Raw genomic sequence first — 24,186 nt, forward strand, 5'->3', positions numbered from 1 at the left:
TATCTAATCTGTTTTACTTGTGACATTTAGTCAAATCATTTCACAGACATTGACAGTTCTCTTTTCAAATTTTCTTTGAAGTATGCTACACTAGCAACTTTTGTGGCATATAGAGACTATAATGTCACTTACATTAGTTAATGTATGTTTCCTTAATGCAACGTAGGTTCAATAAGTAATGCAACACTTTTTTTCTCGGCCAACTTCCTGTGAAAAAATGCGGAACTTACTGTGGAAAATCGTTGAATATTCCCGCTTCAACGCCTATAGTTTCATAAAGTTTCGATATGTGGCTGCGCTATACGTTGCCTTTAAAATTGAGTCGGCAACGGAGGTGCGTTCTAAGCAGCGAGCTGTCATTGAGTTCCTTCTGGCACAAAACCACAGCATCGCGGATATTCATAGGCTCTTGCAGAATGTTTAGGTGATCTGGCAGTGAACAAAACCACGTTAAGTCACTGGGCGAGGCGCCTGTTATCGTCGCAACAAGGCCGCGCTGACCTGTCCAATCTCCAACGCGCCGGCCTGCTGGACACGGCTGTAACTGCTGCAGTGTTGGAACGTGCTGACATTCTCATTCGACATGGTCCAGTTATCAGACTCAAACACCTCGCTGCTCAGCTGTACTTGCCTGCTGGTACTGCTGACGCTCCAGTTAGGGCACTCAAAGGCGTGTTGATCCTCATCCACCCAACAGCCTGGATATCACATCTTCCGACTTCCATCTGTTTGGCCCAATGGAGGATGCACTCCACGGGAAGCAGTACTTGGATGATGGGAAGGTTACTGATGCAGGAAGACGTTGTCTCCGACGTCGACCAGTAGAGTGGTTCCATGCGGGCATATGGGGCTCCCAGTATAGTGGCATAAGGCCGTCACATTGAACAGAGATTATGTTGGAAAATACGGTCTTGTAGCTCCAAGAGTGGGGAATTATATGGTTATTGCGATCCTGAATAAACCCAACCTGCTTTCAGAAAAAAACGTGTTGCGTTGGTTATTGAACGCACATCATACCAAAGGCAGTCTGAAAATGTAATTTTTGTTATTGGATTTACGATATTGTGCTATTTTACACTCTGTAAAAGTGTTGTATAAACGCACTTGCAGACATAGTACTTTAGTTTCAACTCAGCAGAAAACGCGGAAATATTTTATAGAAACTGACTTTAAGTACTATAACTTTAATGGAAACGTTAAACCAGTTACTAGTTTCATTCTGAGTGTACAACATTAGACACGTGTCTCCACAAAATGTTTGTAGCATTAAATTTCTTATTCGTTCCAAGATCTTAAGAATGCAGTGTGAATTTATAGCGATTCATGAAAGTATACTTTTTGCATGACCTAGATCTGAAAAAAGTATTACTGAAAGTGTAGTTGTAAGAAATGATTAAAAAAAGTCGTTTCATATTGGACAATTGCTTGTAAGATGATCTGTTGCTGTGTGAGAGAGCACATGTGTAAGTCCAGCCCGTCCAGCCGAGAAAGGGGCTTGGCAGCAAGCATTTAACAAGTGATTCAATAATCCACACAGGTTCCTAATGTAAGAACCATCTAGGAAGAAATGAAGAACTTATACTATTTTTATGTCCTTTATTGACAATAAATAGCTCTGTTCATAGCTTCAGGTACATGTCCTAGTGGACCTTCAACAGGGGAGCAGCGACAGCAGGGGCGGCGTAGGCCAGAGGGGCGTGGATGGCGGGGGCGGCGTAGGCCACAGGGGCGGCGGCGACAGCGGGGGCGGCCAGGAGGCGGGCGGTCTGCGACACACGGTACGTGTTGGCGTACGAGGAGGCGGCGGGAGCCACGGCCACGGGGGCGTGGGCCACGGCGACGGCGGGGGCGGCCACGGCGACGGCGGGGGCGGCGTAGCCTCCCAGGTAGCCGGCGTGGGCGGCGGCCACGGCGCACATCAGGATCACCTGCGACAACGTACATTTCACAGTTCGACAGAAGATTCTTGCTGGCGATGGTGCCAGGTAGTGCTGATCATTTTTAATGCGATGACATAGGGTAATGAATGTCTTAATGTGCTCATGTCCGTCAAATGAAATTAGGCAAAGTAAATCAAACAATACGCGGCCTGCGGCTGTGATCTGTACTTTATATTGCCAAAACGAATGTCTCATCATGAATACACTGAATACAGCAGAGGCAGTTTTTTTTTTGTCTAAAACAGTGGATCTGCTTCATTGACTTCAAAAAGGGCACACAGAGAGGATATAACTAATTCGAATGAAATGTGCACCACACAGCTCATGTATGCTGTTGGGTAGGACATGAGTAGAGAAAATGCAAGTGATATAGAAATACTGTATACGGTACTTACCACCTATCGAAAATGGCAGAAAGTTAAGTAGTTATGCATAATGTTTTTATGCCCTTGGAGGTGTGGTGACGGAGCGGAGAGTGGGTGGGGGCGGGGGGGGGCGGGGGGGGGCAAAGAAGTCCAGATAGGGAGACAGAGACAGAGATCAAAGTAGACCCAAATTGAAAGAAATAGCCTACATGTAGATTCCCCTATTTTCACACTCTGACGGAGTAATAAATGTGGTGTTCAGCTCTTGTTGACCTAGAAACGTTTTGATACGTCTTTACCTACATCTACATACGTGATCCGCAAACCATGGTGCGCTGTGTTGGTACCCAAATCTTGACTTACCGTCTCTATCAGAGCAACATCTAAAGAGCTGAAATGTGTTTTTTTTTTCATTCTTTACTTAATAGTAGCTCTCAAAAGGTTGTAAGTAGAAATTCGTGGTTGAAGTGATTATCTTCAAGCGTCTGCAATTACAGATTTTCAGCGCTTCTGTGACACTCACCTGTGAGTCAAACTGTGCTCTTATGTGCTGTCCTTCATTGTGAACGTCCAGTATTCCCTGTTACTCCTAGTTGGTATGTCTCCCACGCGCTTGAAACACATCCTAAAATGTCACACACATTCGGTAAGCAGTCTCCTTTGAAGACTGATTGCATTTTTTCCAGTTCCTGCTAGTGAAACTTAGTTTGCTTTACCTATGTGCCTATACAAATGGTTCATGTAAATTTTTAACGCTGTAGAATCTCTTCACGAGACCATCTCATCTAGTGTCTAGCTGCACCGTGATATGCGTTTGCATCTCTGATGGGTGGGACGCGCTAGGTCTATTTTTACGTTTTGTCGTAGAACAAACTGTCACTAGGATTGCTCTAGTACTAGTTTTCTAGCCAGAACATTCCTCTGTTAGTATATTACTTTATCACAACTGTGCCCAGTTTCTGGCTTACTGTCTGTATCTGAATGACAGCCTAAGCAGAAACACTGCTTTCAATCTTCTCGAGTACCTTAAATTATTGTGTACGCTAACTATCTACGACAGATAAGGGTTTTTCGCGGAGAAATCATCACTTATTCGTCTGTGTGGCCAAGTTCTGTTAACTCCCTCCTAGCTGCTGAGCTGCTACTGCCTATCTGTTTAACTTCGCGCGGAGGTCATTTTCGTAATCACACAATAATGTTGTCGATAAACAAATCGTCAGGTGAACAGTGGTTTGATTTCCCACTTGGATCGCATACGGAAAGAAATGTTTTCGTATTTCTATTTGTTTGTTGCAGTAAAACATCATGACAAAGACAAACAGCGGACCATGGTTCGATCTCGACAACGTGCTTTTCTCCAATGTTAAGACTAAGTATTATGCTAACACACCCAAAACTACACTACACAACACATCTCAACCGTTTTTTGTGAAAGCAAAGAAGACGAAAGATCTGTTAAATTCATTGGATACATTAGTCGGCACAAAGTTTGAATTAAAGATTAAATAACGCAGCAATGACGGAAGTAGCTGAAAGAAAGAGAGATGACGAACTGTTGAATAAGAATTTGGCAATGAAAAAAATCACAAAACTTTTGCTACATAGAAAACAAGCATACACAGTAGTGAAGGAAACATGTCGTTCACCATCAAATATGATACTGTGTGTAGTTAAGAAGAAAACTTCTGAAGTCTTCTTCATGAGTACAGCGTTGTGTTGGATTAAAATGTAGACAGCTGAGATACCGGAGGAGCTAAAACTAGTAGAATTTTGTAAATGTAACTACGAAACGAATAATGGAACGATGGAGGGTTTACTTGCAACTACAGTCGACGTTAAGGCTATTAGAAACTGAGCACTAACATAAATCATTGTGCCATACTGAGTTTTGAACCTACGTCATACCAAAACAAATGCAGCGGCTGAATCACAGCGCTGCCTCACCCAGCCGAAAGAAAGATGTAGTAGGAAGAGAGAAAGGATACGAAGGGAAACGTTAGTAACAAGCAGAGATATCTGCTGATTTGTCCAGAAATAAAAGCGTTGTCGAGGAAGGACCAGCAGAAGGGAAAATTCAATAGAGGATATTATTAGAACACGAGGGAGATATAATGTTTAAAACTGTCATCTCCCAAAAATAAAGTTATGTAATTCATTTACTAAGTTTTTGCTGCCACGTGTCTACAGCACTGGTGCACGTTGAAATCTGTGCCCCACAGTTTAAACTTTATGACTAACCCTAGTGTGTGATGAACATTCAAAACTCTCGGGTGTAGTAATTCTGCACTGACAGAAACGGTCCCATAAGACATGGGAGACCTGTAGTGAAGCGAGCACTCTGAAGTGTGTGTCGTCGCGCAGGCAACTCACCAGCTTGTACATGTTGTGATGAGAGTTGTTGTCCAGCGAGAGCAACAGGTGCCGCAGCCAGGTTCGCCGTCGGTATATATAGCGGGCGGTAGCTGTGGGGCCTTCGAGCCACGCCCCCGCCGGTTGGCTGTGACAGGGCCACTACTCCCGCATACAGTGCTCTTGATCTACTTTGCGATCTGATTCAGCACTTGCCGATTGCGAATCCGAAGCTGACCGCCGCGGCAGGTTAGGTCAGCCCACCACGTCTGTGTTAATTTGTAACTGTACGCCCACCTTGCCCTTGGTCGCGTACTGGATATCACCGGAACTTGGTGACAGTAGAGAGGTTAGTGGACGCTGTTTCCATTTTGATATCTTAGAACATATCTGCCATACTTGCGAGATGATAGAGTTGTAGCATACGTGATGATGAGTAGCTTAGTTCCTTATTATGTTACAGTCCACTGTCCATACAAATGCCTTCACTCATTACTGGCAGGACGTTGACCTCCCGAGTTTCTATAAGCAACTTGCAAATGGAACACGTGTATGAATGTTTTAATTGCACCATTTCCCCAGTATTCGTTACCATCTACAAGGTTTAGGTAACGTATTCTCCTGCCAATTATTATTGAAAAATCAGGAAGGGTAGCAACTCACTAAATTTTACCTAATTAGCATATACAGTAGGGAGGATACTTGATTAAGTTACTACTAAATTTGGAGCTGTACAAGAAAAGAAATTTGGTTCACAGAGCTGCCATCTCTGGCGATCAGAGTGGCACGAACCCGGCAAGGCAGATGCCACAGTGAGTCTTGATGGTTGATTCGTCTATTCTCTAGGCAACCCATGGTTGAGAGATCTCGAGACCGTTCTGTCTAGGTCACAAGCGAACAACCTCTGTGTCAGTAAGGCACCTCTAATATGCAGTTTTCCTTATCTTCTTGAAAAATAACGAACAGGAGATCTAGAAGCTAGAACCACCAGCCTGGAGAGTACAGCACTATGACCCTTCCTGTCCAAATTCGTTGAAATTCGACATTTTCTGTTTTCTGCTCCATAATGTGCTTTGGACTTTCCAGAACATTTTGGTATATAGTACATTAAAATCACACAATTGAGAGACTTTCAAATAATATTTTGAATGTCGACGTGTAACTGTTAAATTTCGCGGTTACGCATATACTGCCACAGTTGAGCAGTCATATCTTGGAAACTACACAGTCTAAAAGGTTGTGAACATTTTTTTGTGCCTACTGCTACGTCTCAGAAGTTGGCATTACGAATAAACAAATCAGTCCGTTGTTTCTGATACTAGTTTTCGTTGAAAATAGTGTAATTATCGACTATTTTTGTAGTAAGCTAACTTCTTTGCCTTCTATACGTAAATAAAATGACTAAGCGTAAAAGTAACTTCAAGAAACGCAAATTTACGTGTAACAGATATGTGAGACCTTAATTCTCTTCTGAAGTACTTAAAAACACGTGTGCTAGCAGTCAAGAAAGCCACGATAATGTTTCTGTGCATCGAAAAGGAAAGTAGCTTTAGAAACGGGTGACAGTGGTAAAAATAATAATATTATGGCAATAAAACCTATTTACAGAGATTTGGCAAATCCTGAGCTACTAAAAAAGTTCAAATAGCTCTGAGCACTATCAGACTTGACATCTGAGGTCATCAGTCCCCTAGAACTTGAAACTACTTAAACCTAACTAAGCTAAGGACATCACACACATCCATGCCCGAGGCAGGATTCGAACCTGCGACCGTAGCGGTCGCGCGGTTGCAGACTGAAGCGCCTAGAACCGCTCGGCCACTCTGGCCGGCTACTAAAGAAGTGTTTACATGGAAAGACCCAGATTGTGAATGAGTCCTTCAATAATGTTGTGTGGAGCAGTGTGCCTAAAAATGTATTTGTTGGCCTTATGACTCTAAAGTTAGCAGTCTCTGATAGTGTACTAAATTTTAATGATGGAAGCTATGAAAGACGTAAGGTTCTGGAGAAGTTAATGGTAAGATTTGGACAGAACACAACTAAAGGACTGCGGGAACTGGATGAGCTTCGTCTACGTGAAGCAGAGTTAGCTGCTCAGAAAATGACAAAAGAAGCAAGAAAGAAAATGAGGAGGCAAGCAATGGGCTGTTGTGACACTGAAGAACATACAGACAATGAGCCAGGGCAGTTCTAGTGTGTAAAAGACGCAGAAATGTAAGTCTGTATAAGAATTTGTAATAAGAAAGTTTTATACCTCAATATCTCTGAAATACATTTTTTTGCAATGAAAGACCCGTTTTCTAAAAAAGCACTGATGGCAGAGACATGAAATTTTCACAGCATGCCAAGTGTGAGATTAAACGCACAAGGAACTAAAATAACTAAAATATCCGGAGTTGTTTTGTTTTTATGTTCTTTTATTTACTTTATTCTGTCAAAAAATTGAGTGTGTGAAAAAAAGGATAACATGCACCAAAACAGAATTTTAGTCATAATTCTAGTTCAGTGTTTCTAGAAAGGTACATTCAATAATTATGGAAAATTGTAAGTTGGTGTCTTAAGAAGTTTCTAAGATAACGGGTCACAAAATTCGATAATTTAACATTGGCGTCATAGGACATACAATGTTCCCTTAACAGCTAAGCGCACCGGGGATGACCGTGTTGTGTATCCAATGATTCCTCGTACCACCACACGGCACACTGGATCCATATGACGACAACCAATGGAGTCTGGTTAGTTCCTGAGCCGTGGTAAAATTTGCTGTTTTGAAGAGCTCGCCGCAGTCACCTTACGTTTCTGGCGGTGGCGCCGCTGTGGCAATCGCAGCTTTGGTGTCTCCCTCTTGTGGGAAAGGGGAACAGTTGACTGTTCACGTGCATTTAAGGGGCGCTATGAGCTCGGTCGGTCAGTCAATCAGTCAGGGTGAGGCTAGGTCAGTCTCGCGTCACCAGTTGCTGGTCTGTCTCTCGTTCGCATTTGTGCGGCAGTTAGTGTCTGCCTGTCGTCGGAGTGCGAGACGTCTGGCGTTTGGATCAAACTTTAAGCCAGAAAATGAGAGTCCTACCACTCCGCCAGTAACAGAACTCAGCTAGTGGTCGCCCGGTCGGGGCTGAGTTCCTGCATCTGAGTCTGCGCGTTAGGCCACCAGTCTGCTCGAGTTGCTCGGGCAATGGTCATTGCCGGTTGGATAGGTCGGTTGGTCGGTCGCGCACTGACACACGAGATGACTTGTCCGCTTTTAGCGTCGGCGCATGTGAGGTCATCACGTGAGTCTAGTGGGCCGCGCCGTATAGAAAGGGGTAGTGGCTTCGCGGTCCACACGAGAGCAACAGGAGCGAAACCACGACATCGGGCTGGCCGGGGTGAGCTGCGACGCCGTGAGACGGGAGATCGGCGCGCCTTCCTGCGTCCGTTTAAGCGGCTGGCAGCGGTCGGTTCGGGAGAGCGTTGGGGGTGCTGCGCCAGGTCTTCGCCAGAAATCGCAGTTTATTAGAAGTTAAGTGATTGGAGATATGTTGTTTCATTTACTCGTTAAATTATACTTGTTTTCTTGGTGAGGTCACCAGCCGCTTTGTGTTGGGGTCGTCCCAACATTCTTCTCCGTTTGACCACCCGCGGGAAGGTGGTTATTTGTGAATTGGGTGGTCCGTTTTTCCCTTGTGGAGTTGGGGAGGGTTAGAGCAATCTGCGGTTCGGGTTGTTCAGTAATCTCCCTGTCAATCTGCCATACGTTAATAGCTGCCTCTGTCATGTTTGTCGGATTCGGTGTTAACGAATTTGTAGAATTAAGATGTAAAGACCGAATTCTTGAAATATGTGTTTATCTTGCATATCATCTTCCGAGGCGGTATATGTGTAATGTAGAGCATGTTGTACATTTTATGTAAGGCTGAATTTCATGGGTTGTATTTAAATAGTCATTTTTATAAAGTTGTCACCCTTCCTCCGTAAGAGTCCTTTTAAGAACAAATTGCACTTTCGGTGGCAAATAATTTCTTAGTGTGAGTGTTTGTACCATTTCCACCCCTCTTACTGGGTGCATAGTTAATGTGTTTGTGTGAGTTGTTAAAATTTTTAGTTTAAAGTAATCTAGTGTGTTGCAGATTTGGACCAGTGTAGTCTTTCAGAGGTTGTTGTGAGCGGTCGTGACTACGGCCGTGTTGAAAGGGAGCGGCAAGCTTCTCATCCCGAAGGCTCATACTGTCAATATTGTTCTTTCTGACTCTAAAGAAAATTGTAACTTGATATTTCGAGGGTGCTTTTCTGCTTATAAATTTTAAATCTCTTTTTGAAAAGGCTTTTATGAATAAAATTCCCATTTGTTAAAGGTAATTTCATTTTCATCAGTTACTCCCCGGCAACTACTTCCACGCTCACCTAGTGTGATTAAATGTGTTAATCTCTCTCTCTCTCTCTCTCTCTCTCTCTATCTCTCTCTCTCTCTCTATTTGCTTAGTCGGTTCCGACTCTTCGTGACCCCATGAACCAAATCGCGCCACTTTTTCCTGTCTTGCACTTTCTCCCGTAGACCTTCCAGATTGGAACACATTGCTTCTGTGATGTCATCGACCCATCTCATCCTCTGACGTCCTCTTCTTCTAGTTCCTTCAATCATCCCCAGCATTAATGTTTTTTCCAGCGAGGCATGCCTTCGCATTGTGTGTACAAAGTAGGTCAGCTTTTGTTTTAACATTACACCTTCCAGGGAGAAATCTGGTTTTATTTGCTCCAATATTGATCTGTTGGTTCTCTTTGCAGTCCATGGAACTCTAAAAAGTTTCCTCCAACAACACAATTCGAAGGAGTCAATTCTTCGCCGTTCAGCCTTTCTAATGGTCCAGGTCTCACATCCATGCATCACAACTGGAAAGACCATAGCCCTCACAATACGGATCTTTGTTGCTAGTGTTATATCTCTGGATCTTATAACCTTGTCAAGGTTTGACATCGCCTGTCTCCGGATTTCATGGCTGCAGTCGCCATCAGCAGAGATCTGGGAACCAAGATAACTGAATGTGGTCACTACCTCCATGGATTCTCTTGCTTTATCCCACGAATTGGTAGGTGTAGTTGCCATAATTTTCGTTTTCTTCACATTCAGCCTAAGACCGGCCTTTTCACTTTCGTCTTTCGCCTTCAGCAAGAGTGTTCTCGATTCTTCTTCACTTTCTGCCAACAGGATCGTATCATCCGCGTACCTGAGGTTGTTTACATTTATTCTAGCTATTTTAAGTCCTCTTTCTCCTTCATCTAGCCTCGCATTCCTCATAAGATGTTCTGCATACAGATTGAATAAGTGCGGTGACAGTATGCAGCCTTGCCAGACCACTTTCTGAATCTTTATCCATTTCGTTGTTCCATACATAGTTCTCACCGTGGCTTCTTGGTCAAGGTATATTCTAATTACTCTTCCTTTCCTAAATCCAGCTTGTTCATCTGGTAGCTCTCGATCTAGATATTGGCGAAGTCTATTTTGTAAGATTTTAATGTTCTTAATGAATCGCTAGTAAATAAAGTAAATTCTTTAAGAAAAGAATTTGAAAGTAAATTCACGGTTCAGTTCCGTTCTCCTCAGTGCCTCTACACAGGGATATGACACATGTACAAAGACCGGGTCTCGTATGAATAAGAAGACGTGTTGCCCTACCTATATGCACTTTTGCTATTGGGTGCACCACTCTTGGTTCACCTCTTTTAGCTAGGGCGACAAGAGAAGCTGCAACAATGCTTACCAACTAGCAGTCCGTGGTGCTGCCTAAGTCGTCCCATTGTCTGTGTGGATAATTGTCTTATTAACTCAAGTTCGTGACGAGGCTATACGATACTGCGCATCCAAACGAGCCTCTGCGGGGTTAGTCGCTTGGGGCTGTTGAGGTTCTCCATTAGGTAGAGTGTGGCACTCGTGTACCCATCGGGCGGTTCTAGGCGGTTCTAGGCGCTACAGTCTGGAACCGAGCGACCGCTACGGTAGCAGGTTCGAATCCTGCCTCGGGCATGCATGTGTGCGATGTCCTTATGTTAGTTAGGTTTAATTAGTTCTTTTAATTAGTTCCAAGTTCTAGGCGAAAAGTCGCATAGTGCTCAGAGCCATTTGAACCATTTTGTACCCATCGGTCCCATTTCCGTGTGCTAGTCATGGTATCCGCACTAATGCGAGCAGCAATATCGGGACTAAGCCGCGGTCTGGACAAGCCACGATTCTGCTGCTGTCGAATTCGATCTACTGCTGCAGGTACTTCTTTCCTAAACGAGGCACAAACGAACTTATCACAAACTAGAAGCAATCAGTTACGATTTCTGAAAGGATAACACGATGCAAAACATTTCCTTGTATACGTTACTAGCTAACGACTGCATGAAAAGGATAACACAATGCTTAATCTTTCCTTCTACACGTAACTAGCTAATGACCGCACCCATCACAACGCCACTTTCAATTGTTTTGAAATTTACTGGAAGTATACATATAAACTATGCAGATACTTACGTAGAAAATAAATAAGAGAATGATTTCTTCATCATTGCGTTATACGTGAATTAGGTTTCTTAAGAGCACTGGGATGTACAATATTTTTGGTCTTTCCGTATTGCGGAAAAACCAATTTTTCGACTATCCCACTCGTGAGCATGCAACACATTACTGACCAAGTGAAAAGAGTGGATTTTCGAGGTTTAATCCACAGACTTGAAACGATAGACCTTGTGCTTTGCTGACAGTCATTGAAAATGTTAGACAAAAGTGGAACTGTAGTCGGTTGAAATGAAATAGCAAAATGGCTCTGAGCACTATGGGACTCAACTTCTGAGGTCATTAGTCCCCTAGAACTTAGAACTAGTTAAACCTAACTAACCTAAGGACATCACACACATCCATGCCCGAGGCAGGATTCGAACCTGCGACCGTAGCGGTCTCGCGGTTCCAGACTGCAGCGCCTAGAACCGCACGGCCACTTCGGCCGGCAAATAAAATAGCATGTCAGTGGGAATGATAGGAATACGTTAAATGAGCAAGTCGTCTCCTTTTGACTTGCCGTTCAGAATTGTCACCTCAATAACGTTTAGCGTAAATTATTCTACTGCGAGCCTAGTTCCACTGCACAATCGAGGTGGATTAATGTTGAGCAAAAGCATTACTGAAACCACGATTTTTTGTGACTAAATATACGGGGTGACACTATTAATATCCAATGAGTTTAAAAACTAGTTTCGATTGCTTAAGATACCGTCCACATTCACGACGGAGTTAATCGATCTGTCGAAGACAAATTCGACCGCAATTTATTCTTGGATGACGTATTTGATTACATTGATTTCGGTGTTTTTTGCTGCCAGAATGGCAAGTTCGCAAAGTCACTGTGTATTTTTGTAATCTCGAGAATTGCAGCATTGTCTTTCTAACAGTCGACTTCACAAGAAAGCTACTACATTGTTGTTGGAAAAATTATTAGGAATGTTCTTTTGCTTAATATCGGGGATACCATACATAAATACCATATTCAGCTGTATAACAATGTACCGGCAAAAACTAAATATCGGCTCCACATTGTACACTGAAGAGCTAAAGACACTGGTTAGTGCACCTGTTTAATATCGTGTAGGGCCCCCGCGAGCACGCCCAAGTGCCGCAAGATGGCGTGGCATGGACTCGACTAATGTCTGAGTTGTGCTGGAGGGAACTGAAACCATGAATCATGCAGCGCTGTCCATAAATCCATAAGAGTACGAGGGGCTGGAGATCCCCTCTGAACAGCAAGGCATCCTAAATATACTTCATAATGTTCATATCTGAGGAGTTCGGTGGCCACCGGATGTGCTTAAACTCGGAAGAGTGTTCCTGGAGCCACTCTGCTGGAATTGTCTAAGTCGGTAGTAATGCACAATGGACATGAATGGATACAGGTAATCAGAAAGGATGCTTACGTACGTGGCACCTGTCGAGTCGTATCTAGACGTATCGGGGATTCCGTATGACACCAACTGCACGCGCCCCACACCATTACGGAGCCTCCACCAGCTTCAACAGTCCCCTCCTGACAAGCAGGGTCGTTGTGTTCATGAGGTTGTCTACATACCGGTACACATCTATCCGCTCGATACGATTTGAAACGAGACTCGTTCGACCAGGCAACATATTTCCAGTCATCAACAGTCCAATGTCGGTGTTGACATGGCCAGGTGAGGCGTAATGTGTTGCGTCGAGTGGGCCTTCGGCTCCGAAAGCCCATTGCCATGACATTTCGTTGAATGTTCGCACGCTGACACTTGTTTATAGCCCGGCACTGAAATCTGGAGCAATTTGCGGAAGGGTTGCACTTCTGTCACGTTGAACGATTTTCTTCAGTCGTCGTTGTTCCAGTCGTTTTGCAGAATCTTTTTCCGGCCGCAGCGATGTCGGAGATTTGATGTTCCGCCGGATTCCTGATATTCACGATAAGCTCGTGAAATGGTTGTACGGGAAAATCCCCACATCATCGCTACCTAGGAGATGCTGTGTCCCATCCCTCGCGCGCCGACTATAACAGCACCTTCAAACTCACTTAACTCTTGATAAAATGCCATTGTAGCAGCAGTAACCAATCTAACAACTGCGCCAGACACTTTTTGTTATATAGGCGTTTTCGGCAGTAGCGCCGTATTCTGGCAGTTTACATATCTCTGTATCTGAATACGCAATCCTATACCAGTTTGTTTGGCGCTTCAGCCTAAGTTCAAATGGTTCAAATGGCTCTGAGCACTATGGGACTTAACATCTGAGGTCATCAGTCCCCTAGAACTCAGAACTACTTAAACGTAACTAACCTAAGGACATCACACACATCGATGCCCGAGGCAGAATGTGAACCTGCGACCATAGTGGTCACGCGGTTCCAGACTGAAGTGCCTAGAACCGCACGGCCACACCGGCCGGCTCAGCCTAAGTATACTGCCAGTTTTAGAGCTGTATGTGTAAGTATTGATTTATTATTAGATATTCTGTACATCAACAAGCTAGCATCCTGCTTATCCCCCTCATAGCCAGAACTGAAACGAAAATGATGCGCCGGCCGGGGTGGCCGAACGGTTCTAGGCGATACAGTCTGGAACCGCGTGACCGCTACGGTCGCAGGTTCGAATTCTACCTCTGGCATGCATGTGTGTGATATCCTTAGATTAGTTAGGTTTAAGTAGTTCTAAGTTCTAGGGGACTGATGACCGCAGAAGTTAAGTTCCATAGTGTTCAGAGCCATTTGAACCATTTTTTGAAAATGATGCACGTTCACACTTGGCGATAATCACTTTGTTTACATTGGTAACTACAGTTCGCACAATAAAAGGTGTCCAATAGGTCCATCGTTCGATTACGTGATGTATCGGATTTATTTGGAGCACTTCCTGTCGTCTTCCCTGCTTTTTCATTTCTGCAAACGCCTTCGATCTAGAAATTGTAGTATCAGTATTGCGTGGTGAAGTTAAACGTTTCAGTTTCTGTAGGTAGCACCGAGCGTCGATTACGTCAGTATCTCCCCCCCGCATGGCTCCGCCCACCGCAAAGACCAGGCCCACCGCAAAGACCAGTCTTCTATTTAGACTCTTGTTCATCAGTGAGGAAACAGCACACTAGTAGTGTTGAAAATTATTTTTAATGCAACTTGTGCGCTATTTCTTCCTATCGGATGTCTTGTTATTCCGTTCTTCTTTGTGTCATCTACACTTCTTGCTTCACACAGTTAAAGAGAAGGACTAGACATGATGAAAGCTCAGAAAGTAGTCAGAGGCATTTACACAGTGAAAGTTAAACTATGTTCTACTACAATTTCAAAAGAACGGCTTCCAATATTTATCGAAAATTCTGAAAAAATGTAATATAAAATAAGAATTGCCTTGCTCGATATTGCCCCTATTGTATCGATATATCGATTACCGACGAATCGTTGCTCGCCGATGTGTATCGATGTTTGTCGAATCGCGTCTCTATATTGATATATCGTAATGTCTATATTTTAACAACAGCCGTATAAGCTATATAACTGTAAACCCTCTACAGACAATGCTGACCAGTTTGCAAGAAACCGCACTTAAATTGCTCCATTGTTCTTGAGATAATACATTCTAAATAAACAAACATTCATTTTTATATAAACGTGGATTTAGATGACGTTACTCCTACTTTGTTTGGACGAGCTGAAATGCTAATCATTTGCATATCCCAGCATGTGGAATATAGACATTCCGAATAAATGCTTAACTTGCGGAGGTGGTTAGCTGAATCGTCAGTAGCATACTCTAGATTTTGAACCGCAAGTGAAAGTGCTAGCGAAGCTTTTATTTTAAACACAAAGTCGTACGTCATTACAATCAAATGAATACCCTTAGCCGCATACAGGCGTTTATATAAGTCAACGGGGACAGTTGAAAATGTGTGCCCCGACCGGGACTTATATATATATGTATGTTGAGATCACCCTCCAGGCGAAAATCATTTATGTGTAATTACCATCAATAACAAACAAAATAAAAAGGGAATTATAGAAATTAAAGAAAACGCCCTCCTGGCAGAACAGACAAAATGGCATCCGTGTCCCACCAACTTGTGGGTAGACGCACCCTGAATCCCAAGGCAGTCAGGCATATTCCAGGCACGCCTTCACGAAGAATATTGCATTTGCCGGTACATTGGACTGAGTCCTGGTATTATACAATCTGACTGAAATACCTGAGACAACCAAGCTGCAGGAGGGGATCGAAGAAGGCAATACCCAAAAAGTTGGCATAGTACTGACGGTATCGCGGATGGTGCACGAGGAAAGTAAAGCGATCTTGCAGGAACGTCCAAAAATCAAGAACACTCTTATCACCTTTATAGAACAAATAAGAGATCGAGAGGCCTTTTATCCAGTTTCGTACGTGGGAAGTATGTCTCATCTGGGAACAGAAGAAACTTCGGTGTAATGGCATGGGGAGTCGTACGTAGAAGAAAGGCAAGCATCTTCTGAATCAGCTGCCACACCTCTGCAGAAGATCCACACATCAGTCGATGTTCGTTCCTATCAAGCGGGTGACAACGAGAACACAGCGGCCAATCCGTCATTTTTATGGCATGTAGACGAAGTTGTGTCATGTATTTTCCATTAACGACCAGATACCAGGTCGCACGAGCGCTCGCGTCGAGGAGGACATGGTGCACAGAACGCCAAACCACAGCCCACAACATTCCGAGTATGATTTCTCATCATTAGGCGGTAAACGCACGTGCGATAGGGTTTCTGGTACTAGGCATATCGGCATGGACATACCTGTATTCGATAAGGAAGGTCCTGACATGTGAGAGCGAGGATGAAATATGGGCTACTGCAGCAGGTGCCACTCGAGAGGGAGGGGCCAGTTCATCAATCAGGCTTCCCGATAATCCGGTACGGCGGCGGGTCCACGATTTAACCATCGTACTTTCATAAAGGGCAGCTGCTCTCGCTTGGACGTTGACAAGGCCAAAGCCGCCATCTCGAGGAGGAAGTGTCAGCGTGTCGTAGCGGACTTTGAGCATAAGACCCGCGCTCACAAAGTAGCCGAACGCCGCCTGAAGTCTGTGAGCCATTGCCTTTGGCAGCGGTAAAATCTGTGCTAAATGGGGTACTCGCGAGACTAGATGAGTGTTAACAAAAATGATTCAAATGGCTCTGAGCACTATGGGACTTAACATCTGAGATCATCAGTCCCCTAGACTTAGAACTACTTAAACGTAACTAAGGACCCCACACACATCCGTGCCCGAGGCGGGATTCGAACCTGCGACCGCAGAGGTCGCGCGGTTCCAGACTGAAGTACCTAGAACCGCTCCGGCCACAATGGTCGGCTGAGTGTTAACCAAATCCACCCTTTGTAACGTGTCCAATGCTCTCAGGAGGTTGCCACGGATGTTGGTGCGGATAGCTTGAAGCAGGCGTTTATAGTTAAATGACATCGTGCGCCGTACATCACGCTTGAAGGTGATCCCCAAACATTTGAGCTTGTCCACTAATGGCAATGGAGCCACACTCGCTGTTGGAAGACCTCTACCGACAGACATAGCACTAGATTTCGTCAGGTTCACATGGCTACCTGCAGCAGTCCCATGCCAGTGCCTCTCGCACTTCATCCTCCGATAGAACCAAGAACACCACGTCTTCTGCGTAGGCGCTGCAGATGAAAGCATTCCCCCCCCCATTTTTATCCCTGTCAGCCGGCTCCTCAAACCATGTAACAGTGGCTCAAGGACGATGGCGATAAGCAGCATCAACAGCAGAAATCCTTGACGGACCACATGACATTAATACGGCCCACCACACCGCCATTGACCAGCACTCGCGACGTGGCACCTCGGAGGAGCCACAAGACGATGTATATAAACCTGTGGAGAAAGGCCATCCGTCGGAGTACGTTTTCCAGAAAGGCATGACTCACTCTATCAAAGTCGTGGTCGATGTCCACTGTCACTAAGGCACCGTTACGGCGGCAGGTCGTGGCCAGGGCTATGACATTATGGTAATCGCTGAGTGCCGTCTGAATGTTACTGTCACCACTAAAGCACGTTTGATCCAGAGAGATGACTTGAGGAATGACGCGTCGAAGGCGAGTTGCAAGAATCCGGGTGAAAACCTTGAAGTCACAATTTAACATGGACACCGGCCGATAATGCCCAACTCCCCGACCTCCCGATGGCTTGGGGACCGGGATAAGCAAGCCTTCTACGAATTCTGGTGGGAGGGGAAGACCAAGGTTCAGTTCTTCATACATCGCAGTCCAGCGTGAGCCCATGATCTCGTGGAATGTGCGGTAAAGCTCGAGTGGGAACCCATCTGGACCTGCGGTGTTATTCGCCGAACCCTTATGAAGAGCATCCACGACGTCATCAGCCGTAACTGCAGCTGTGAGAATCTCCACAGCAGCCTTATCCAGGGTACCCGTCAAGGAACGGAGTACATCAGTCGTTACCCCTATGTTCTGGTCCTCTGCTGCATAGAACTGGTTGTAGTGATTCACAAAGGCTTTTACGATGTCATTCTGGGACGTCAATTGACGACCAACTGGCACGTCGAGGGCGTTGACCAGCTTTCTCCAACACCGCTGCTTCTCTCGGATAATATGATGCATGGACGGGGGCTCTCCTAGTACACAATCGTGACACCTTGCGCGTACTATTGAGCCTTCAAGGCGGTGACGCATAAGAGAAATTATCTTCGCCTTAATACGATGAATTTAAACCTGTCGTTGAACAGAGGGGGCATGGTTTGAGAGTTCCCATAGAATTGTGAAATATTATTCCATGGTATGTCGTTGCCACAGCATTTTGTCGCGACCGTAATTCATCATCGAACGACGTAAAGCAGGCTTGGTGCAGTCGAGCCACCACCGGAGTGTTGAAGGATACGCTGGAAGGCGTCTCACACAGTTGTTCCACGTCGTTTCTGCGACCTGCCTGCATTGCGGATCCTTGAGATGGGCGACATTCAGTTTCCCCAGGCCTCGACCGCGCCACACCTTCTACCTCTGGAACGAAACAGTGCAAATGTAGGTGATATGGTCGGAAAGGCTGTAGGCCATAGCTCAGCGTCAAGCATGGCAGTTGCGATTCCTTGGGAAACGTAGACACGGTCAAGACGACTTGCTGAATGGCTGGTGACGTACGTATATCCAGGCCGATCACCATGCATGCGGTCCCAAGTTTCGGTGAGGTTCAGTTCATGCACGAGCAGCTTGAGTTGCTGGCATGTGCTGAACTGGGGATGTTGGTCCTTCTGGGATAACACACAACTGAAGTCGCCCCCAAGAATAATATGGTCGTAGCGGCCTACAAACGAAGGAGCGACCTGTTCTGAATAGAATCGCGACCGTTACCGTCGCTTAGCCGTGCCCGTGGGAGCGTAAACATTGATGACTCGGACACCGTGGAAAGTCGCAGCAAGACCCCTATCCGATGGTAGGTTAATCACGTCGTCTACCTTCCTTTAAAAGAATAGCTGTCCCACTGCCTCAGTCAGCACACGGCGTGAGGTAGGACACGTAGCCATAGATATTAGGGAACGTCGCCAGGTGAACTTCCTGCAAAAGGGCAACATTGAGGTCCGACACCCTCAGCATTTCACGGAGCAATTATAGTTTGACAGGGGTGCCAATGGTGTTGACACTGATGGAGCCAATCCTGCAAGCTTATGGAATTGAGACTACTGGGACGCTCTTGGAGGCACAAAGAGCAGCAGCGAAGAGGAATGATGCCCCAGTAGTCTGCACGTCCCCACCCAGCAACTCTGTTGATTAGCAGTCGTCGGATGGAGGAGCAGCATTCGCTGCTATCTCAACGGTGGGTGTTTCGTCATTGTCAGACCACGCAAAGGAGCGTGAATGGTGTGCGTCCGGTGGAGTACCTGTGGAGTCCGAGGGCGGCGTCATGTCGGCGGTGGAAGAGCGGTGCTGGCTCAGCTGCTGTTCAACGTCCATAGGTACAGCGTCTGGTGCATGCAAAGATGGTTGTACCTCTGACGGGGTGCACACTGGTGCTTCCACCACGGAATCGTCCATCGGGGCAACGATAGGTGTGATCCTCATCGTCTTGAGACTGCGTCTTGCAGGTGTCATACGGGGCTATCCGCCGTTTCCGACGTCTCTTCGGCGACTGTTGCTTGCGCATGTGATCTTCAGTGTCCGAAGACGCCTGGGGATACGGATGTTCAGGCACAAAAGCATCGGTAGGCACAACCATGGAGTCAAGGGCCATCCCCTGTCCCAGAGATTGCTTACCAATGCACATGCCGGGAGGAGGAGGGAAAGACGTCGGTCCTTCCGCAACAGCGTGAGGCATTACCGGAGACGACGATGTGGTGGTAGTAGTAGGAGCCAGTGGTGATCGCGGTCGGGGGTCGGTAACTGTGTGATTCTGCGTTGCATACAGCTGGAACGGAGCTGTCCTTCTTTGCCACATCCCGAGCATGTCTTCAGCTGGCCATCATAAATAATAATTTCACGGCAGGCACCTATATATAAGCAGGACGGCACATGTTTTGTTAGCTCTATGCGGATCTGTCGTACTCCATTGAGAACCGGGTATGTAGTGAACTGAACCCACTTTTCAGCTGTATGGCTAATAACCTTTCCACTGCCTCGGAAGGTGCCTCGAAAGGGAGTTCAAATACACGTATCGTCCGCAGTCCAAGTCCCACATGTTCCACAGTTACGTCACCAGTGTGTCCATCAGAGTGACGGAACTTAAGACCACTTCGAGTTGGACTTAGAATTTTGTCACATATGTCTTCGTTAACGAATTTCACGTATGCCACACTGCTCACTATCGACAGATGGATGCCAACAAGATCGTTGCAATCAATCTTGACTTTATCTCTGATAAACCTATTTCCAGTGCTTTTGGTCGGGCATATTCAGGTGCAAAGCTTATCTACGGTGTAGATTTTCTGTTGGCATAAGCCATTCTCTGTCGAAGGAAAAATAGCGCGCTAAGACGGCTGAATCACGTAAACAACTCCGCGAGCGAGCTGCGCGGCGAGGACGTAAACAAGACGTCCGTACCGCTAGCGTACAGAAAGGTGACTGTGGACTCGAACCCGGGATATCCTACTTATATCGTAGACGTTCTATCCAGCTGAGCTACCGAGGACACAGAGGATATAGCGACTGCAGGGACTTATCTCTGGCATGCCTCCCGTGAGACCCACATTCGCAACTTATTGTCCTACACTATATTCATAGTGCCACTGCTTATTATACTCATTACTCGCGGCTATACTGCCGATTCCCGTAAGAGTTCGGACACTGTTTGTGCATCTGCACAGAAGAAGATGGTCAAATGGCTGGTAAGCCAGGGTGAGTCACCTAACATTACCGCTGGATATATTTCGTAAACCACATCAAATACTGAAGAATCGATTCCACAGACCGAATGTGAGGAGAAGGGCTAGTGCAATTGGTTAATACAAACAATAAAAACATTCACGGAAGTATGTTTTTTAACACAAACCTACGTTTTTTTAAATGGAACCCCGTTCGTTTTGTTAGCACATTTGAACATATAAACAAATACGTAATCAGTGCCGTTTGTTGCATTGTAAAATGTTAATTACATCCGGAGATATTGTAACCTAAAGTTGACGCTTGAGTACCACTCCTCCGCTGTTCGATCGTGTGTATATAGAGCATCTAATTACGTAGGGATCCAAAGGGAACGGTGATGGACCTTAGGTACAGAAGAGACTGGAACAGCACATCACGTCCACATGCTAACACCTTTTTATTGGTCTTTTTCACTAACGCACATGTACATTACCATGAGGGGTGAGGTACACTGCATGGGGGCTTAATTAAATATTATGCAAATATTTTTAATTTTAGTCGCTGTCTGTCCGGTTACGCAGTCTCGTAACCGGTTGGCCCTGACTAGTATTACTCCGCAATCTGACTGCATAGAATAACAACAAAGAATGAAAGAAAATTTCCGTTAACACGATTAATTAAGTCCCCAGCAACTATAAAAGCTACGAAACAACAAAGCACAAGTGTAACTGTTCTGTGTGTGTAAGTGTGATTCAACGTACACATCTGGCACAGTTCTTCCTCAATACAAGATGCTTTAAACGCCATTTACAATGAAGTAATTAAAAAAACCAAAAATACTATAATTGCACATAGAAACCAGAATTACACTCTAATACATGAACACAAGCCAGATGCTTTGTTGACTGAACTGGTGACCAAGAGACATTGTTAGTTAGGACATATGAAATAAAAAATTTTCTTTACCTTCATATATATTGACGAAACATACACTCTGATCATTACAACATCCGCAATCGAACAGCATCGGCTGTCTAGCCCATCAGAACAACTGCACACAACATGCTCACAACTAGTCATGGCTACATCAGAACTCCTACTGCCCACTGCAACTTCTCAATAAGCACTCTCCACGACGACTTCTCAACAAGCACTGCCAGTGGAGGCGGCTGAATAATACTCTTTGGCGCAATCTCTGGCGCTGTGACTCAGTGTAGCCACCTTTCATATGCCCCTCCTCCACGGGCTAGAATTTGATGGTATTTTTGCCAGCATTGGTGGTGAAAATATCACCAAATTCGTCCAAAAAATACAGACAAAAATTTAAAAAGTAATATTAATAAGTAAATATCACATAACTAAATAAATTTTGGCTTTGCACTGACCCTTCAATAACCTAATACATAAAATACAGTAAGGAATACAAATGCTTGCATACATATGATTTTACATAATAGTTTACACATGTATCATGTGGTTAAACAATTCAATCAATAGCGTCAGCAATGACGAATAGGTGCAGGTAAGAGTCTCATAACATTTCATAAACAGTAAACACACAAAAAATCAGTTTATACAAATATTCACATAAAATCCTTTCAATAGTTCAACAAACAAGTAGGACTCTTCAGTGTAGTTGACAGTTCCAACAGTAGCACCCAGCAATGATCAACAGGTGCAAATAGCAGTCTCATAACATTTCATCAGCAGTATTTAAACAGCTCCAACAGTGGCACCCAAAAATGGCGAGCAGGCGCAGACACCAATAAGTGACATCATTTCAGTAGAAGCAGTTCCATCAGTGGCACCCAGCAATGTTGAGCAGGTGCAGACACCAACAAGTGACATTATTTCAGTAGAAGAAGTTCCATCAGTGGTATCCAGCAATGTTGAACAGGTGCAGACACCAACAAGTGACATTATTTCAGTAGAAGCAGTCCATCAGTGGCACCCAGTAATGTTGAACAGGTGCAGACACCAACAAGTGACATCATTTCATTAGAAGCAGTTCCATCAGTGGCATCCAGCAATGTTGAACAGGTGCAGACACCAACAAGTGACATCATTTCAGTAGAAGCAGTCCATCAGTGGCACCCAGTAATGTTGAGCAGGTGCAGACACCAACAAGAGACATTATTTCAGTAGAAGCAGTCCATCAGTGGCACCTAGCAATGTTGAACAGGTGCAGACACCAACAAGTGACATTATCTCAGTAGAAGCAGTCCATCAGTGGCACCTAGCAATGTTGAACAGGTGCAGACACCAACAAGTGACATTATTTCAATAGAAGCAGTCCATCAGTGGCACCCAGTAATGTTGAGCAGGTGCAGACACCAACAAGTGACATCATTTCAGTTGAAGCAGTCCATCAGTGGCACCCAGTAATGTTGAACAAGTGCAGGTAACAGTCCATAATATTCACTATCACTAATCAGACAGTTCATCAGAGTTTATCAGCAGAAATTAAACATTTCCAGGTGGCACCCATGAATGATGATAGGTGCAAACACGAACAACAGTTTGAATGCACACACAATTGCTTTTACAAAATTGTTATCAATGCTCTTACACTAGACATACAAATAATAATAAACACACAAATGATATCAGATAATTGTCATATTAAATATTACAAATACACAAATAACATTAAACCTATAATATTTATGGCTGTCAGTGCAGGCCACAACAAACATGTAAAATAATATTTAGGAGATGGGTCGGTACCAATTATTTGGGATTAGGAAGGGGAAACACACAAAACACACTCACTCATCTTTCATTCACATTTAAGTACTACTGTGAAATTGAATAGTGTTAACTGTGTAAATGCAATTCTGTCAAAATTTGATGTTCAACATGTGTATCAAGTAGTAGTGGTAACAGTGTATAACAGTCAATAATAGTTAGTCAACCTCATAGTCATCATGTCAAGACCAATGTTTGCCAAGCCAGATCGAAATGTACGGTTGCTGAACAACTGTCAGTGTGCCAAGATATGCAATTACTTCCTCTCTCCAAAAAAAGTATATACTGGTTATTGATTTAACAAAGTGTGTGCGTAGACAATCTTCTTTCCACTTGAGTGCTCTAGTCTGCCATCTTCATCCTCCTTGTTCCATATAGACCAACAAAAAAAAAAAAAATACTCCTCACTTACTTCACCTCTTATCCACCAAAACTCCAATAATCATCATCATCACATAATCTTAATACTTCAATAATACCTCTTACGTCGATACATATAAACCTTATCATCAATACCATTTACCTTACCTCTTGTTCACAAAAACTCCAATAATCATCAATTTCACACAATCTCAATACCTCAATGATACCTCTTCAATACATCGATACATATAAACCTTATCACCAATATCATTTCACTTCCATAACAACTCTTTCCTCTAGTCAGTCTCCTCAAACAAGTACAGATAAAATCCTAGTGCAAACTTCAATTTATCATCCCATGCAATCCGAAGACACAATGTCCACACACAACCTCTGTGTAGTCCATCTGACCCAAATATTCTACTCATTATGAATTATAAAATACATTTTGGTTACCTTGTCCATCATTAAATAAAATAAATGCATACATGACCTCTAACAGCCTTTAGTTCGAATAACTTTCAGTAAGTAAGTAAGAGTACGGAGTGTGACTGATCGTAATATTGCACAGTGTGTACACCACTTCAAGAATCATGGCAAATTAGAAGCGAACATGTGGAGTA

The 24,186-nt window shown here is 44.4% G+C and overlaps 1 protein-coding gene across 1 annotated transcript; it reads right to left on the reverse strand.

The window, feature by feature from the left end:
- Positions 1–1,582: 1,582 nt before the first annotated feature.
- LOC126176383 (uncharacterized) lies at positions 1,583–19,189 on the reverse strand. The gene is made up of 3 exons (XM_049923541.1): positions 18,996–19,189; positions 4,676–4,802; positions 1,583–1,928 (listed from the first exon to the last, which is right to left on the reverse strand). The coding sequence occupies exons 1-3, from the start codon at positions 19,187–19,189 to the stop codon at positions 1,641–1,643; spliced, it is 609 nt and encodes a 202-aa protein (XP_049779498.1). The 3' UTR covers positions 1,583–1,640.
- Between the last annotated feature and the right edge of the window lie 4,997 nt (positions 19,190–24,186).

Source organism: Schistocerca cancellata, chromosome 3 (assembly GCF_023864275.1).
Source record: "Schistocerca cancellata isolate TAMUIC-IGC-003103 chromosome 3, iqSchCanc2.1, whole genome shotgun sequence".
Lineage (NCBI taxonomy): Eukaryota > Metazoa > Arthropoda > Insecta > Orthoptera > Acrididae > Schistocerca > Schistocerca cancellata.